This window comes from Cyclopterus lumpus, chromosome 20 (genome assembly GCF_009769545.1).
Source record: "Cyclopterus lumpus isolate fCycLum1 chromosome 20, fCycLum1.pri, whole genome shotgun sequence".
Lineage (NCBI taxonomy): Eukaryota > Metazoa > Chordata > Actinopteri > Perciformes > Cyclopteridae > Cyclopterus > Cyclopterus lumpus.
This window is the reverse complement of record NC_046985.1, coordinates 16918044-16935491: the sequence shown is the minus strand read 5'-3', so window position 1 is coordinate 16935491 and position 17448 is coordinate 16918044. Positions and strand designations below refer to the sequence as shown.

General features: G+C 44.9%; 1 protein-coding gene across 5 annotated transcripts in view; it reads left to right on the top strand.

Moving 5' to 3' along the window:
• Positions 1 to 17448, top strand: part of znf438 (zinc finger protein 438) — a 38274-nt gene that overhangs the window by 18107 nt on the left and 2719 nt on the right. The window contains exons 1-4 of one of the 5 annotated variants that reach the window (XM_034559755.1): positions 3357 to 3496; positions 3682 to 3694; positions 14531 to 16303; positions 16505 to 17448. The exon at positions 16505 to 17448 is cut by the window's right edge and continues 2719 nt beyond it. In XM_034559755.1, coding sequence (XP_034415646.1) covers positions 14559 to 16303; positions 16505 to 17102 — 2343 coding nt within the window. In that variant the 5' untranslated portion in view covers positions 3357 to 3496; positions 3682 to 3694; positions 14531 to 14558 and the 3' untranslated portion in view covers positions 17103 to 17448. Of the gene's footprint in view, positions 1 to 3356; positions 3497 to 3550; positions 3648 to 3680; positions 3695 to 5363; positions 5426 to 13417; positions 14171 to 14530; positions 16304 to 16504 lie in introns of those variants that run through there. The other 4 variants (XM_034559754.1, XM_034559756.1, XM_034559753.1 and 1 more) reach the window with 4 other exon arrangements.

Genomic DNA, 17448 nt, shown 5'->3' with positions numbered 1-17448 from the left:
GGGGATGGGCTAGAGGCGGCTTGATGTTTGATTTGTTTTACTTCTGAAGGCAAGGTACTGAACTCTGTGTTGATGCCATGACCATTTAAGAGAGATGAGAAATCTGTTGTTCCTGTGGTGAAATACAGACGTGCAGAAGTTGACTGTGTAACTAAGTACATTTACTAAAGTACTGTACTTTAGTACAATCTTGAGGTACTTGTGCTTTACTTGGGAATTTTCTATTTCATACTTACTTTTACTTTTTTTACTTCATTACATTTATTTGGCAACTTTAGTCATTCAATATTATTAATACAAAGTATACCAAAAACTCGGCTAATAATGTATGATGTACTCTAATGTATTTGGCTACCCAGCAGTATATTAATTAGCTCAAACTTGACCAGCTGCAACATTTAAGTGATGAACACATCAAGGTGAGTGAAAAACACATCTGATCCTGAATACTTGGAATTCAATGGTATACTGTATATTACTCTGAAATTGTTCATTCTCTACATTGAGTATTTTTACTTTTGGTACTTTTAAGTATATTTTTGATGCTAATGCTTAGCACTTTTACAGAAGTATTTATACACTGTGGTACTTTTTACTTTTACCAAGTACTTCTTCCACCGCCGGTGCTGTTTGCAACCCAGTTCCAAGAGATTAAGCATTGACGCACAAATGTGTCCCAACACATGCTCACAGATTGCACCACCAGAATAACCAAAGGTACGTTTCATCATCTGGACCGCAGAATTGTCCAATGTGTTGGAGTGAGTCCAAATGCCACTCACTGAGAAATGTGATGAAACCTTGCTCGAAACAAGAAGCTGCTTGGCAGCAGGTCGCTGTGATCAGCCCGTGTACGGAGGAGTTAGTGAGGGAACAGGAGAATAAGCCCTGGATGTGTCATTGTGCATCGGGTATCAGTGGCTCTGTAATGTACAGTGGCCTCGGGGTGTGATTTGGAAATGAAAGAGCGTTTTGTGATTAACTCGCAGCACACACACACACACTGACATACACAACACTGACACACACTGATCCCATTGTACCAGTCGGGTCTAGCTGGCCTCTGCTTGGGCCAAAGCCTGTTAACTCTGATTCAAAGCGTATAGAGGCTGGTAATGAGCACTGTCAGAGTTGACATATCTCTCTCTCTCTCTCTCTCTCTGGGTTAATCTGCAATTTAACCATTGAAACTCCCACTCTTTTAGATTAAAAATCGAGATGAACACCTCTAGTTCGGCATTTTAGCCGTCGCCATCTTGGTTTTTGGTCGTCGCCACACACTAATACAAAGGAAACATTTTTTTTTTTTTTTGAACCACATTGTAAAATGGTTAACATTGTGAGACGAAAAACACTCCTGTCAATCATCTTGTAGCCCCGCCCTAAAGCATACTCTGCTTTATGGTCCGTTTGACTCTAAATTACCATAATTTACTAAATGAACATCATGCTGTATTTAGGACTTGAAACTAGAGATTGAGACCATAAAGTCATGTTTACTGAATGCCCTTTTCTACAAACTACCTTCAGCGTGATATGTGAGCACAGGACAGGCTGTAGGTCAATCGTAGTACTCTTGACTTGACAGCGACTGCTTTCACATTTAATACCCCCTCTTTTTACCTGGAATGAACAACATCGTCTTTCGAAGCCGAGTACAGGACCTCAGTCCTGGCGAATTTGGTGCCACATTTCCTGTGACTACAATAAAAGTCAACTTGTGTTTTCGCCAGTGAAATGCATTTAATGTGAAGCTGTAGCAGCCAAACATGTTCCAATTTGCATTAGTAGCAATTTAGCACGGCATATTTTTCCTGTGCTTGTCGCCACAAAAACCCAATTTGTAGTCCTGCAAAGATAAAAATAATGCAATACTTTCATCAATGCGCCATAGCCTCAATCACCATTGTGTTACCTCATTTGGCAACAGACATATATTTTAATGAAATGTCACTGAAAGGCGTCACAGCAGTTTTCAGGTATTAGGAATGAGGTTTTATTGCACTTTCTGAATTAGCCTTAAAATGAAGGAGCTGCCCTGGATGTAATCTTCAATATTTTAAATAGAAGTTATGTACTGTGTATATTGCGTAACTTCAAAATAATTTTTCAGCGCACACCCTAATAACCCCTTGAATAAATGTTTTCTTTGAATAATAGAGCTACATTTTTACATTGGGGGAACATGGAATACCAAGCGACGTCCCTGACTTGACACAAACGATAGGTGCTCTGTGCATTTGTCCCAGAGGATAATAGTTGTTTTCCTCACGGTGAGCATTTCCCATCCGGGCTCGTTAGAATCCCCTTGTTTAGAGTGGATGACTTGCTGCGTTTGTCTGATTTTTGAGTTCAAGCGGCACACAAACAGGACGCGGCTCCAGCACGGCGTGTCCTGGACTCCCCGTTTCTCAATAATTTATCCAGACAACTAGAATGATTACTCTATGAATATGCACTAAAAAAAAAACCTTTCTTGTGCTCTTTCTCTCCAACTTTGTGCGTGTGCATGTGGGGAAAATGTGCGTCTGTGTGTATGCAGCTCTTTCCTGCCTGAAACAAAGGAGGTGTCAGGGCGAATTAGGCCCCCCTACGACTGAACGCCCACAGAGCTTAGAGATGCACCACAGGTTCTGCTGAGTCGCACATGAGCCGCAGTGTCTGCCCTCCCCCCACCCTCCTGCCCCTCCTCTCTTGGCCCCCACCCCCTTTCCACTCCTGAGTTGCTCTAACAAGGTTGTTGGAAGAGGATAAGGCGTGTTAAATGAATAATTTACACAGAAGAGCGCTCCTTATTTATTTAATACGGCTGGATCTGACTGAGTGGGCAGCGGCGAGTCCCACGACTGCAAAGACACTGGCTACATGCTCGGCTTAATGGAGGGCCGAAGCGACAGGCATTTAGAGAGAGCAAAAGGGGGTACACGTGTGTGTGTGTGTGTGTGTGTGTGTGTGTGTGTGTGTGTGTGTCCTCTGACGGATGCACGGGAGAAAAATATATTATAGTAGACCATCTGGGATCCCAAAATATGTTGATACTAGATTAGACATGTAAAGAGTAATTTAACACTTGACCATGCTTTTTTTTTTTTTTTTAAAGCTATGAACTAAATTATGTAACTGCTGCAATGAAACACATCTATGCCAGTTTTGATATTGGTATTTCTTGCCAGATTTGTACAAATCTGCATGTTATCCATGAAAATGGCTAGTTAGCTTGTTAATAGATGGATAGATATGTGTGTGTATATATATATATATATATATATATATATATACATACATATATATATGTATATATATATGAAAAGAGTCATGAAAATAAAAGTGGGGATAAATGTCATTCAGAAATAAAAATACTTTTGACAAAGGATGTTTTGAAATGAACAATTCTATAATTGAATAACAATATTAGAGAACATTTCATAACAATTACTTAAGATTTTTGAGTTTTATAGCTTACATAATATATAGCCTTGTGATTTTTGTGGGGGAGGTTTTTGTATTTTGTCCACTTTATTTTAAAGGTCAATGTTTTATGTCTTTGCAGGGGGAGTGTGGAGAGGGGGGGACAGGACCCCAACGTGGGCACCACCCCAACGTGGGCACCACCCTGAAGGAGGAGGAGGAGGAGGAGGAGGAGGAGGAGGAGGAGGAGGGCCGAGGGAGCAGCTGAGGGAGGACCATCCAATCGGTAAACATCTGTTTTTCATTTGTTTTAGGATACAATAAGTTCTTCGTTATGGTAGCGGCGTCATCTGTAATAAAGTTACGCCGTTTACAGGACGTGAGACAGCGGGCTTCATGGGAGTCAAGAAATCTGTTTGATTGTTGGGACACGAAGCGCGAGAGGATTACATGTCAGTTTGTTACATAACATCGTCCCTCTTGTTCTAGCACTTGAGGGAGGAAATAAAACTGCTTCGACCAATCAGCTTATGATAAAAAAGTATTCTTAAAATCCTCTCTTTGACATCTGGGTCTGTCATTTTCTTGCCCGTCTCCTCCTCATATTCTCCTCCTCCTTCCTCCTGTGGACAAAGGCAGCCCCACTCAGGAAAGATACATCACAACAGTTTCCGTGTGTGTGTGTGTGTGTCCCAGGAGAATGAAATCCCACAGCTAACACTGACCTCATTATAAAAATAGCTCATCTATCCAGCAATCACATTTCCCTCCATTTCCCCTTCTCCTCCGCAATCTCTTAGATATATATCGTGATCCACTCTACCTTTCCCTCTCTGTCTCTCCATCAGTGTTTGCGCTGGACTTAACGTGAGATTAAAAGCTGACGCAAGCCCTTGTAACGGCAAGGTCCCCCCCACCCCACAGCACCTGTCATTAACAATCTGTCCGGAATCCGGAATCATAAGATGTCTTTTAATCATAAAACATCATGAGTAACATTAAAGACAGTGTTTACTCGATTCTGTTAACGCCCTGTCTTGCTGAGGTTCTTTTTCTCCTCATCTCTTGTACCTAGTCCACCACTGGAGTGAGGACCCCCCACCCCCCAGCCCCCAATAGAGTGAACAGCGCTCCCGTCTTTTTAATTTAACAGCAGCATCAGTGATCATTACGGTCCAAGGCGGGCTTTGATCCTGCCAGCAGACCGAGGTTCCTACGGTTTTAATAACTCAAGAAAGACACATTTACTGACTCTAGACAAAGAAACAGACACGAAGAATTCACCAAATCTTTTCGAATGAGAATTGCTTTGAAAGATTACAAAAAGATTCTCGTTGTTTGGGTGGAGGAAAAAAAGGTGATTGAGCTTTTGTGCTGGTTTTCCCAGTAAAGCCTTGTTTTACATTCACAGTTAAACCCCGGGAGCTCTTTACAAGCGCAGCCCTGTCGGCCACTGGAGCAGCTCGGCCAACTGAAGATCTGCAACAATAATTAGAATACAAATGGGGGGGTTGAATGTAACGCTAGCCTTCACATTCACGGGTCTATTAAACTGCACCTGGATTGTATTTCATCCATCGCCTCGTACCTGAAGCAATGCGGCCTCTTGTGGTGTTTTAACGCACGGCGGATTTCAGTCGGAACCGAGTCTCTTGGAGCAGATTCAAGTTATTTGAGTCCAGCACATCTAAAGTGTCCCACTGTGTAAAATGCATAATATACAAGGAGGAGAGTTGTACCAAAGCCTCATACAATTCATAAAGACTTATGTTATGGGAAGTCCCGGGCTATGGATTATATTCTTGCTGTGAAATAGAGCCTCATATTTGTATCTTAAGTCTGTTGCAATGTCACATTTAATGTTATTGTTATTGTGTGTATGTATAAAACCATTCAAGAAATACTTTGCCCCCAAAATGACCATTGAAATATCATTTACTCACTACATGGAATAGGTGAAGAAAACCTTTTCTTGCATGACCCCCTCGATGAACGAAAAACGGAAAAATGTCTCACAGTAAGTAAACTAAAGCATATTCCATGTTATGGTCTATTTGACTCAAAATGGACCATCATTTACTAACTGAACATCCTGCTGTATTGAAGAAGACTTAAAACTAGAGATTGAGACCATAAAGTCATGTTTACAATATTTACTGAGGGAATAAATCAAGAGAGAAGTAGAGTAATTTTTTTTATATATATATATATATATATATATATATATATATATTCTTATTAGTGGCCCCCCCTTATTAGTGCGGGGCAAAAGATGAAAAAATGTAATCGATTAATCGCATTATGCGCAAAGTTCAAGAATGAATTAAAAACTGGTGTATTGCATGCTTTTATTTTAAAGTAATGTTATCAGAACAATATAACAGGCACTCTAGGAGCAACAGCAAGTTAACATACATAATATAAATCTGTTTAAAAAAAATTATGAACAGGTCCAGCACAAAAAAAAACACAGCTGTAATTTACTTTGCATGGGACTTTTTAGTCTGTAAAGAAAAAAATAAAGCAGTTACACTAACCCCGCCGCCATCTTTGTAGTCCGCTCCGTTTCATACAAATCAACGGAGCGTCTTGAGGCTCATTCGCGCCGTCTTTCGTTGCGTTTCTAATGCTGCGTTCACACCGGTGTGAAGTCGGTAGAGAGAATGCACGCTTAAAGACACTTCTGCATCGTCTTCACTCGGCTGAAACGGAGGCTGCCGCCTGGTTACAACAAGTTACCAAGTGTAGGCATACATGTTTGTTTGTGTTACCTTGGTACCTGCATATCCAGCAGCTTACCCCCCCCCCCCCCCCCCCCCCCCCTCTAGAAAGGCCATCTTATGTTAACTAAGTAAAGTTGCCTTACATTGACCTGCTTTTGGAAGCCCAGGCTCACCTCAATGGGAGAAGAACGGTTGGGTTAATCTGCATATTCTTTTGATCTTGCAACCGGGACTCATGGAGCATCCGTCATTAAGGAAGTTGGCTCGACGCTCCCTCTTCCTCTAATCGCGGCTGAAGCTCCACCACGTGCCCCCTTCTCTGCTCGTGCCCTTCACTCCGTCGCAGCCCCTTCAAAATCCTCTACCCTGCCGCCGCCCGCCGCTTCAAAGCCGCCCTAAGTTGGTTTGAAAGCCAAAAGCACTCCTGTCTGTCTTTCACCGCTAAGCTGACGTGTTTGTCTGTGCTGGGTTGCCCTTGGGGTGGGTTACCTCCACCTCCACCCCCACACACCCCCTCCATCTCATCTCTTCTCCTCCCTCACCTTGCTGTTTATCCGTCTCTGGGCTCGTCACGTCCCTGAACTGGCTCTAATTAGCATCCCACACAACACTGTTTATTTACTCAGGTACCGACAGAAGGGGAGGTGAGAATGAAAGAGTCGGGAAAGAGCCAGAGAAAGCCTGGAAGAGAGAGCGAGAGGGCTGGGAACAGGAAGAGAGGGAGAAATGATTCAGAGAATCAAAGAGCTATGAGACTCTCTCTCATCGTGGATTCAGATGGTAATGATAGTTAGAAAGACATGATGCAGAAAGTCGAGAAAGTGGGAGACAAGAGAACTTTCCCCGCCTCTCCACGCCTCCTCTATGCCTTTTCCAGCGTTTCATCTGAGATGCAGAGTACCTAAAATTAGCAAGATGGCAGCTTCCTTCCTTCCGCCCCTCCTTCCAGGGCCCCCATTAAAGTTCTCCCATCGCGTCGAGTGATCATTAAGGTGGGCCCGGGAACGCAGGTGTTCCGGTCGAGGTTGCAGTGGCATCACTTTTTGCTTAGCGGGGCCAGCGCAAACCAGAAATTATTTTGCAATCTTGATCGGGGAGTGTTTGTGTGTCAATGCATTGCGCAACGGTAACAAACAAACAAAGGCGTGAAGGGACAAGAGGGCGGAGCTGGATGAGAATCGGAGCTGGATAAGAATGGTCTGTTGTGTCTTCTGTCCTGTACTTTCTGTGTCCTTTGTGCGACGTCATGCATTCTCGACGACCACCTGAGATTCAAGGGCTCGGTATGCTTCCGAAGAACGTCCTCGAAGGCTTTCATTGTAGCATTCGACTCACACAAAGTGATCAATGTATAGAATAAAGAATCAAAAACTCAGAAACCTCAATGCAAGAGTGTAAAATACTATCGTTATCCACTGATATTCAGTCAAATATGCGATCAGGGCATCATTTATGCTGCTCTAGCCGCCCATCTCTGATAATGTTTCCAATGTAAACAACCAGTCCGTGTTTAAACTGAGTTACATTATGATGTGTTCGAGCTCCGTTTGGTGAAAGTGAGTATTGAGCGAAGGTAAATTCTAAAAGTTATCATGATGTGTTCACATAAAATATAGATTTGATGAGAGATTTGAATGATTTCAGTTTTACAACCTGTTTACACTAAACTCAAAGCAGATTCTAAAAAAAAATTGTGCTAATCCGATCCGTGATCCGATCTGAACTGTGAGTTTTATGTTGTTGCACCTCTAGTGAGGACCCTGTCTACTTTTATACCTCTGTGACGCTGCGTGATTGCTGGATTATCTTCTTTTGGAAAGTCACAAAACTTGTCGGCTTACTCTCCGACTTTCTAGATAAAAAGGGCCTTCAGACTTGGTTCGATAATCCAACAAGCACTCAGTTTGAAGCATACCAGGGGCCTTTAAGTCTAGTGCAGGCCTTTTGCACTAGTCTACTATGCTTAGTCCTGACCTCCAACGCAGACTGGTCCTGTAGACTCAGTCATTTTTATGCAAGGAGACATATGTTTCTTCAACATTACGTTCTTCGTTTAAAAAAACCCTGTGGAGCTAACATTGTCAGAGTACGTGAGCACATCGTTAACTATCGTTATCACCGCTATGCTACGCTAGGTACTGAACGTACACTGAATGTTTGCACATGCTGCTTTTGCTGTTTTATTGATTGTAACAGTGAAAAGATAATTTGGACTGCGGGGCTGCTACTGCCGGAAGACGTAGCAATATATATACGCCAATATTACCAGTAGTAAGATGTGAGCTCCTCTGGGTTTGACGTCATAGGTGAATCACATACATGCACACACCATGTGCGTGCATGCAACTGGTTGCCATGGTGATTGGGGCACCTTGGTGGAAAGCCAGACTAATTAAGAAAGGGTAGAGTAGACAGTGATTTTGAACAAAGCTACCTGTCAAACCCCTGCCTCCCAATTGGAAAAATCTTGAGTCCATTTGATATAATAAAGATAATGGCCAACGCGGGGATGTAACCTTCTTGTTAGTGGTGTTAAAGATTTGCGCTTGAGAGCAGGTTGGCGAGTCATAATGAGCCTGTTAAGTTAAGTTGGTTTTTTTTGCGTGCTCTTTACGCCGAAACCCCATTTAGTGACTGTGTGGGCTCCATGGTAGCTCTGACAACTAGACGGAGTAGAGGCGGGGGTCTTAGCGAAGGGTCAAGTGTGACTCTTGAGATTTTGAAATGCTGTGGTCTGGCCGAGCTGCAACTGACTTTGAGACCAATAGTTACAACCAGCTGGTGGTCACAGAATTTGTATTGGGTACGTCTTGTCCAGCTGGAATGGAAACATGGTCTTGGTGTTTAGGGTGATGCCTCTCAGAGGTTGACCAATTGGTCCAAGTCCATACAAATCTGCTGGTTAAATCATTCCATTTATAGGAATGTCATTCCATGTTAAAATATGTGTGGCCACCATTTCAAAGTGAAGACAATTTACTGTTTGCTTTTACTTTGTACACATTGTTTCCTGTTTCACTGTACATCCTCCATTACACCCGACTGAGCTTACCATGTTTTCATCTGCTCAGGTGGTTGGTACAAGGTCACCTTGCATGTCAAGTTTCCTCTTTCTTCCATGTGTGTTATCTACTTCTGGAGCAATCTTAACCGGCACATCGTCATTTCCTGCCTTGTTCCTGTTGGTCACTCTGCAAAAATGTACTCTCAGCAACTTCTTGACATCAGTGACTCTGCACATTTCTGAAACTAAATCCTGGACTCTGCCAGTGTTCTTTCACAGACTTTAGTTCAGCAGATTAAACGTCCCTCTCTCTCAAGCTGTTGCACTGAATGGTGGGATAGTAAAGCATTCGGAAAATGCTCCATTTCAGCAATAGTTGAACTTTCAGATACTGATGTTTGTTTTTCTTTCACATTCCAAAGCTGCATCGGTTGTCACCGTCCTACACTGACAGCCCTCATTCCTCCCCTCTCTCGTACCTTCTTTCCTCCTCCAGCTCCCTTCCATTTTCTCCGCCACTCTTTAGTGCTGTTTGACCTATTCAGAAGGGTCCAAATGTCACGGCGGAGGGAAAGGTCAGGTAAAGGTTTAGTGTCGAGCATGGCTAACGCAGTGCTGGCTGCCTGAGGTGGGAGGAGCGCATTAACACTCGAAGACCTTGAACACACGCACTCGGACACACTGCTGTCACCTCCGCTCCACGTCGACGTCACTCAGCTCTGAGGCGGCAGCCATGTCATCTGCGTGTGTGCGTGTTTGTGTGTGTGTGTGTGTGCTCATATGGTTAATCTGCGAGCATGGATGATTGAGGACGTTACAGTTTCCTGGGGTGGACACATGTCCTTGTTGGACACAGGGTCAAAGGTTGTCAGGGTTTTACCTCATCCTGCCTTCAAAGAGCCTTATTCTTTTCTTTTTTTTTACCGAGGGTCCTGCTTGTCTGCAGTGACCGCTGATTCTGAAATCCTTAAATCATAGTGATGGGTGTGTTTGCTTTTCCTTGTTTGAATACAAAAAGTTACTTTTTTTTTACTCCTATTTCAAAAGCAGCCAGAGTCTCGGTTAAGCATATTCTCCAAGAGGAACGGCAGGTTAGCGTTGGGATTTCTCTATCGATTCATCTACATCCACATGCAGGGCAGAGCAGCGGGACCTTAATTGGAATGGATTTCTCAGTTGCATTGATTTGTGTGTGTGTGTGTGTGTGTGTGTGTGTGTGTGTGTGTGTGTGTGTGTGTGTGTGTGTGTGTGTGTGTGTGTGTGTGTGTGTGTGTGTGTGTGTGTGTGTGTGTGTGTGTGTGTGTGTGTGTGTGTGTGTGTGTGTGTGTGTGTGTGTGTGTGTGTGTGTGTGTGTGTGTGTGTGTGTGTGTGTGTGTGTGTGTGTGTGTGTGTGTGTGTGTGTGTGTGTGTGTGTGTGTGTGTGTGTGTGTGTGTGTCATGAATACCATATAATGCAGTCATGTCCTATTTCTTATTTTATTTTTTACTCTTGGTTTCGAAAAGGGTAAAAAAAAAAAGCGTGTGTGCGTTCGCTCGCCTTCTCTCCTTGGCCCTAACATTCATCAGAGCTCTGGGATGAAACAAGGACCTCTGCAAACAGTGATTTCATTTTCCCCATGACCGCCTTCGCTTCAGACCCCAAGCTCCCCTGCGCACACACTCGCATAAACACACCTTAGGCTGGGGAGCAAAGATGAGCAGTTAGCATGCATGCAAGAAGAAGCAATCGAGCACAGATAACGCTTAAGTTCACTCAGGAGGAAAAAAACAAATGGAATGATCTAATTCCCTCGTGGACTGCAAGATTCTCTGAATGTCCCTTTTTATTGTGTTTTTAATAATGTCCTGAAAAGGACGAGATCTTTTTTTTTTTGTTATGCTTTTTCAAAAGAAAATTTACGACCTTTATCTCTCTCTCAGATTCACTAATCCGACGTGTTTGTGTTTCTGTGTGTGTGTGGGGGGGAGAGAAGGAAGTAAGTGAGGAAGGGAGGAGTTTGGTGGAACATGGCCGCTGAACATGGCTTCTGCCGGCTGCCCCCGACCCCCGTGATCTGCCCTCTTATCTAGCCCAGATCCTGGCCTTTCATCTGGGCTAAAACCAGGGGGAGCTTGGCCTCTGCTGGGCTTTTTTTTTGGCCCTTCCTCCCTTACACACACACACACACACTTACACACACACATACACATACACACACACACCATTCCATACCCCCTCCATCTCCAGGCTCTATCTTTGAGTCCCAGATGAGCATTGCTCTCACCTACAAGGGAGATAACAAACCTCACTGTACTCTGCTCCCTGCTCTGCTTTCCTAAAAGCACATTTTATTTTTCTTCCCAAATTCTCCACAAGAAAAACTACCTCCCATGCACTGTTGTGGGAGCAAAATGTGGAACACTGCAGTTGAAACAGTAGTGGGCCAGAAAGCCAGACAAAACAGAATCGGGGATGGTACCAAAACATGACGCTCTCCGTGTTTTGACATTTCAGAGCGACGCTTTCGCCTCACGCTGATTTGCATTACTGGCTAACAATAGGCAGGTTGTTTTGGCGGCTCGGCCCACCGGTCTTGGCAGGAGCACCTCTGCACGTAACGCTGGTCCAGGTCTGAGGGTGTGAGCTGAAGTTGAGTGTGGGTGTGTTTCATTCCATTCCAGGTGGATGCCTGGTCTGTCCCCACACTGCCCTCCTGCTCAACCCTGACCCGTTTCCAGCATAAACAGCAGATCCTCACCTCTCACCCCTTCTGGCTTTACCTGATAATCTGTCTCTGTGGATCACCCCCACCTTGTTTTTCTTCTCTCGTCTCACATTCTCTCCAGAAACCAGGTTTTTGCGTCACCCTAGCCCTGACCTCTGACCCCAGTTAGATTAGGGCGGTTGGCATTTCAAATCCAGCGACAGATTGAGTAGCATCTGTGACCTCCCTGCACATTTCTCCCCTCACCCCGCTGTGTTATACCCCTCCGAATCAAGAGGGGCCCGTCAGATCTCAGGAGCAGGCGTTAGACACAGGTTTCAGGGCTTTTTCAGGCCCTGAAACAGGTTAATGGGCCGGACCAATGTAATATAATATAACAATTTCAGTGGCTATGTAAAGTTTCAGAAGCCTTTCCCTTTTGCTCACTTTGTGTTTTAGATTCAATAGATTTAGTGTACTTTTTGCCATTTTGTCTACTACACACTCCATAACGCGAGAACATTTTAAAATGTCCCAATATTTTAGTTCATGTTCAAAAACCTAAAGCTTAGCTGTGCTTTGTGTTTAGCGCTTATTGCAAAATGTTAGCATGCTAATATGCTAACCTCAGATGTTGAACATGGTAAACATAGCCTGCTGAAGATCAGCTTGGTAACATTGTCAGTACAGTCGCATATGTCCACGTATACATTGATTTATCAAAAATCCGCTGAATGAAAGGATGGGTAATATTCCTCCTGCTACGGCCCGTCTGTCTGCCTGAGCAAACACAACTGTGTACATACGCTTGTAGACAGCAGCACAAGGACAGTACATGGTGGATCACCTTCCTGAACACCTGCATAGTAATGAGAAACATTGGCGGGACAAGCTTTGTGCTTTAAGTGCTTCCTACATTCTTCGGATGATGCTGATGAATTAAATGTTATCTTACTGTCTAACTGCATTGATTCTTTTACAATCCAAGCCGTCTCCAAGTTCAAACAAGACATGCTGCTCGCGTACTATTGCTGCTTTTCCAGGTGGAATAAGACAAAGGGGCATATTAAAACAGATCTTGTTTTTGTGTGGAGTTACTTGGTGTCAGGTGACGTCTGCTGAATCATCTGTGACAAAAGGATTATAGGCCTTCTGGTTTCTGCTTCTCCAGCTGTTGATACACACTTTTTTTTTTTTTTTTTCCTCATGTCCAACTGTAAACTTTCACATGGTAGAATTAATCGCCAAGCGTTGCCTCTACCCCCAAACTCCCACTTTCTATAGCCACATAAAATGCCCAGAGGAACACGCATCCCACAGTTTTATTCCGCTCGGTCTTCAGCCAAAGTCACAGTCAAACTGGAGTCAACTATCCACACAGAGAAGGAATATCTCCAGTTTTATGGAGTCGTAATGCGGTAGGGGTACTGTATAAATAATCTCCACGCACAGAAACACTTCCAGCTGTTAAACAATATGCCCATTGCAAAGTTTCTTTTCTTTTTGAATGCATAAAGTGTCTTGCTCAGACCGCTTTAAAAATGAATATGGGGTGGTGAGGGTGGGGGTGGGGGTTTATTGAGAAATTCTGTTGAGTATTTGCCTTTTGTGACACCTCCAGATTGTTGCACTTAATGCTGATTGTTATTACAGAGTGGAGTGCCGGTATCAAACGCTGCTATTGAAAGTTGGGTCATAATGTGAAGTTCAGACTTCACAGGCTGTTTACAATTAGTGCCTTTTGATGCATTCCTCTGTAATCTCGCTCTCCTTTTGAAAGTACGATTCAGTATTGATATAAATGAAGGGAATTGGCCTTTGTTTTTAAAGCCATACCTGTGGCTTTTGATTGATGGATGGAAACTGTACGCTAGATTTATATAATGTAGACTTGTTTAAAACCTCACTCCTGAGGTTATAGTTTCCCCAAAGACTTCAGCAGTATTTTGTATCAACAGTCAGAATGGCGATCCACATAGTGGAAAAGCCTCATCTCTGTTGGATAACCATGAAACGTTATTTGTGAACAAGGGATGATAAAGTAAATCCAGGGCTTTTTTTCCCTCTTTCAGGGACATCCTCATTGACTTCGGCCAGGTTGCGGTGCTGGTCAGTGAAGGGGGAGATGAGGGGGAGCCCTTCTTATTCTAGTAAAGATTCTGCCTTTTGGCAGCTTTTACGCTGCACTGGCTGATCCTTCCAGGAAGTGAGGGGGTGGGGGGGCAATAAGGAGCCCTCCCCGCAGAGCCCCAGCATGTACCACGGCTGCATGCTGAGCCCAAATCAAAGGGGGCAGTCTGTCCTTAGACTGAGGGAGAGTGAGTCCGCTGCGTGCGACCAGAGAGACATGGGTAATAGGACAGCTTGTCACACTTGTGCAGATGCCTATATTTTTGACAGTGTGTTTGCTTCTCTCCTGCTTGGGTTGCACAGTAACAATGCTATAAAAAAACTGAGGCTTTTGCAGTGAGGTCACATGTCTTGATCTTGGAAGCTTTCAGAAAAGACCAGAGGAAATCATGTAGCCGTCTTCGTCATTCCTATGAGATCAAACGCATTTAAGACTGCATTGTCGCAATAGTGGCAGTTATTGTTGATGTTGAAACTTGATGTAAGACGATTAGAGCTAAAATGGCTAGTTAATGTTGAAAGGGCTATCTGGTGTCACTGCAAAACCTAATAAAACAGTTTATTTTGTGATTGTGTTTCAGTTGGTAGCCAGTGAGTCCAGCCTTTCAGATGAAGAGCCTTCAGTTCCGGAGCATCGCCCCCAAGGCCCCGGCCGTGATGCCCTCTCCCTCCCCTGCGGTCCTGTCCTGCCAGCCTCCCTCTGCCCTCCCTGAGGCTACCACCGCCTCCAGCCCAAAGTCCATCATTGTGCCCACCCAAAACTATGCACTGATGCAAATAGCAGGTCAGGATGGCACGTTCTCTCTGGTGGCATTGCCCCCTTCTGTGTCCTCTCAGACGCCACAGCAACAACAGCAACACGCCCCAAAGAACCTCAAGTTGCCCATTCCCAGATACCAGCCAGTGAGGAGCAAGGGGACCACAGATACGGTCAAGTCACCACCACTATCTGGGAGGGTGAAAACAGCCTCCAAGGTTGCTGGGACAGTGCAAACCAAGTCAGTTGTAAGTGGGGCATCAACAGTGATGAAGAAAAAACAACAAGAGTGCAAGCACACAAAGGACATCCTCGTGCCCAAAGAGGAGCCTTCAGAGCAGGTACTTCTGATTGACCCAGCCTCCTCTGACATCGCTGTCACTGCTGTGCTCCCAGACAATGCTGTCCTGTACCCAGGCTCTCAGTTAGAACGAGCACAAGATGGCTCTGAACGACCTATTCCAACTAGTCTTATTCAGAATCTCCAGTACCCCCCTGCTGCTGTCAAAGGCTCCGCTGGCAAATCCCAGGAGGAGAGTAAGAATACACTGAGGCTGTGCCAATCTAAGTTAGCTGCAGTCCAGCCCCAGAGCTGTATCACTGTCCTGTCCTCAGCCATCTTCAGCAAAGCAGTCCAAATTATCCCGTCTCCACCTAAAGGTAAACTGCCCATTCTGCCCTACTCTAAAATGAAAAGCAGCCTTATCCCAGCTGCCAAGCTCAGCAATTTGTCCCCAGAGAAGGATACTGGACTCAACAGCCCCCTAGATCCTACATCCAAGACCCTTGAGACCGCTGACGCCTTGGGTCACAACCAGGTGCCAAAATCCACTCCACAGCCCCAGGCCAAGACCACACTCATGCCTGTGTTGGGAACCCTCCAGAAACCACCTGGCAAGAAGAGGGGGAGGAAGAGAAAGACCATGGAAGACATATTGGCATTTGAGGCCAGAAAGAAGAGGTCTTTGTCTTTCTTCAGTAGAAGGGTCCCAGAAAAACCACCAGCAGTTGTTCCAGGCTCCAAACAAAAGGAGGTTGATATTTCAAAGAAGTACCGCAGCATCCGACCCAAGCCCATGTTGGTTATGGAGACAGTTCCCCAACTGGTTAGTTTGCCTGCCATTACCCCTGATGGCCAAGAACAGGAGCTTGTTCTTGGTCATCAGCTCCCCACCACCACCACCACAGCCAAGGCCCTGGACTGTCCTCCCCAACCAGCCCCAGTAACCCTCCACCTGAGAGGTGCCTCCCATTCGCGAGTGTTCATAGGCAGCCGTCCACTCCACCGTTGCCCCACATGCAGCCGCTGTTTTCAATTCAAGCATCACCTCCAGAGCCACATGAACAGCCACACTAACAGCCGGCCCTACGTCTGCCCAGTCTGCCGCAAAGCGTACGCTCACTCTGGTAGCCTGAGCACCCACATGAAGCTTCACCACTCCGACGTACGCCCACGTCGGTCTCTGAGCTGTGAGTTCTGTGAGAAAGCATTTGGATATGTGGGGGTTTACTTCAGTCATTTGAGAGAGGTGCACAAGGTGGTGCTGACCGTGGAGCCGTCCATCAGCCAACATGAGGATGACATGTCTGTGGAGGGGTGAGATTGTTGATTGAGCACCTACTTTCCTGTGATCTTTATCTATTTTATTGTAGCAAGTTGTATGCAGAGATGTCAGCGTGTACATTTAATGGCTAAATATATTGATTGATGACCTGACTAGGCAACTTTTTCCAAACAGAAATAACAAACTGAAAAAAAAGTGAAAAAAGCATATTGTTTTGTTGTTTTCCTCACAAGGTTCAACTCCCCAAATCCATCAGATGAGCAGGATCACGAAGACCCTGTGGAGCTGCAGATTAAATGTGGCCGCTGCCAGGCCATTACTCCCACCTTTGCTGACATGAAGATGCACTTGCTGCATGTGCACGGGGAGGAGTCCCAGGTTCCAGTTCATGATGGCCAATCAGTGCGCGTTGGCCGCGATGCTGAGAATGAGTTAGTAAAGCATGCCGCCCACTACTGGCGACAGCTCAACGAGAAGCGCAACCTGGTCAAGTGTGGCAGCTGCGACGAGGAGTTCTTCTCCTTCTCCAAGCTTAAGAGGCACATTATGTCCCACCACTGTGGAAGAGGGGGGGAGGACAGCCAGATCCTTGCATTACCAGATAGGGGTGGAGGCCTTGGGGTCCTTGCAGCAGGTGCTGCCTTTAACTGTGTGCTTTGCAGCGAGGTGTTGGACACTAAAGAGGGGGTTATGGAGCACTGGAGGAGTCGCCACCACTGTGAGCAGCCCTGCCTTCTGTGGGATGCACTGAGCTCCTTCTCCGGCCAGGAAGAGGCTGAGGCAGACGGGGACCTGGACACTCCTGCTCCAAGCCCACACTATCCAGCCTAGCCCTTAGATGGACATTGAGCCCTTTACGGGGACTCCTTCTCACACACACTGAGTCCTAACAATCAGCATCACAGGGATGGAGAGTTTCTGTTATGTCTTGTACCACTAGTTTCATCTCTCAACAGTTGAGGCATTTGACCTGTTAAAAAAGAAAAGTAAAAGGATATTAAACCAATGGTGAAAATTGATCTCAGTGTTACAATTCATAAGGGATATTCTCTCAAGTTCAGAGAATCCAATTTTATAGATATTGTTAATGTTTTTTTGTCTGGTTTTTGGACATTTTGTTTGAAGGTATGTATTTAATTTCCTGTTTGGATTATTTTTTTCTACTGCTTATTTAAAT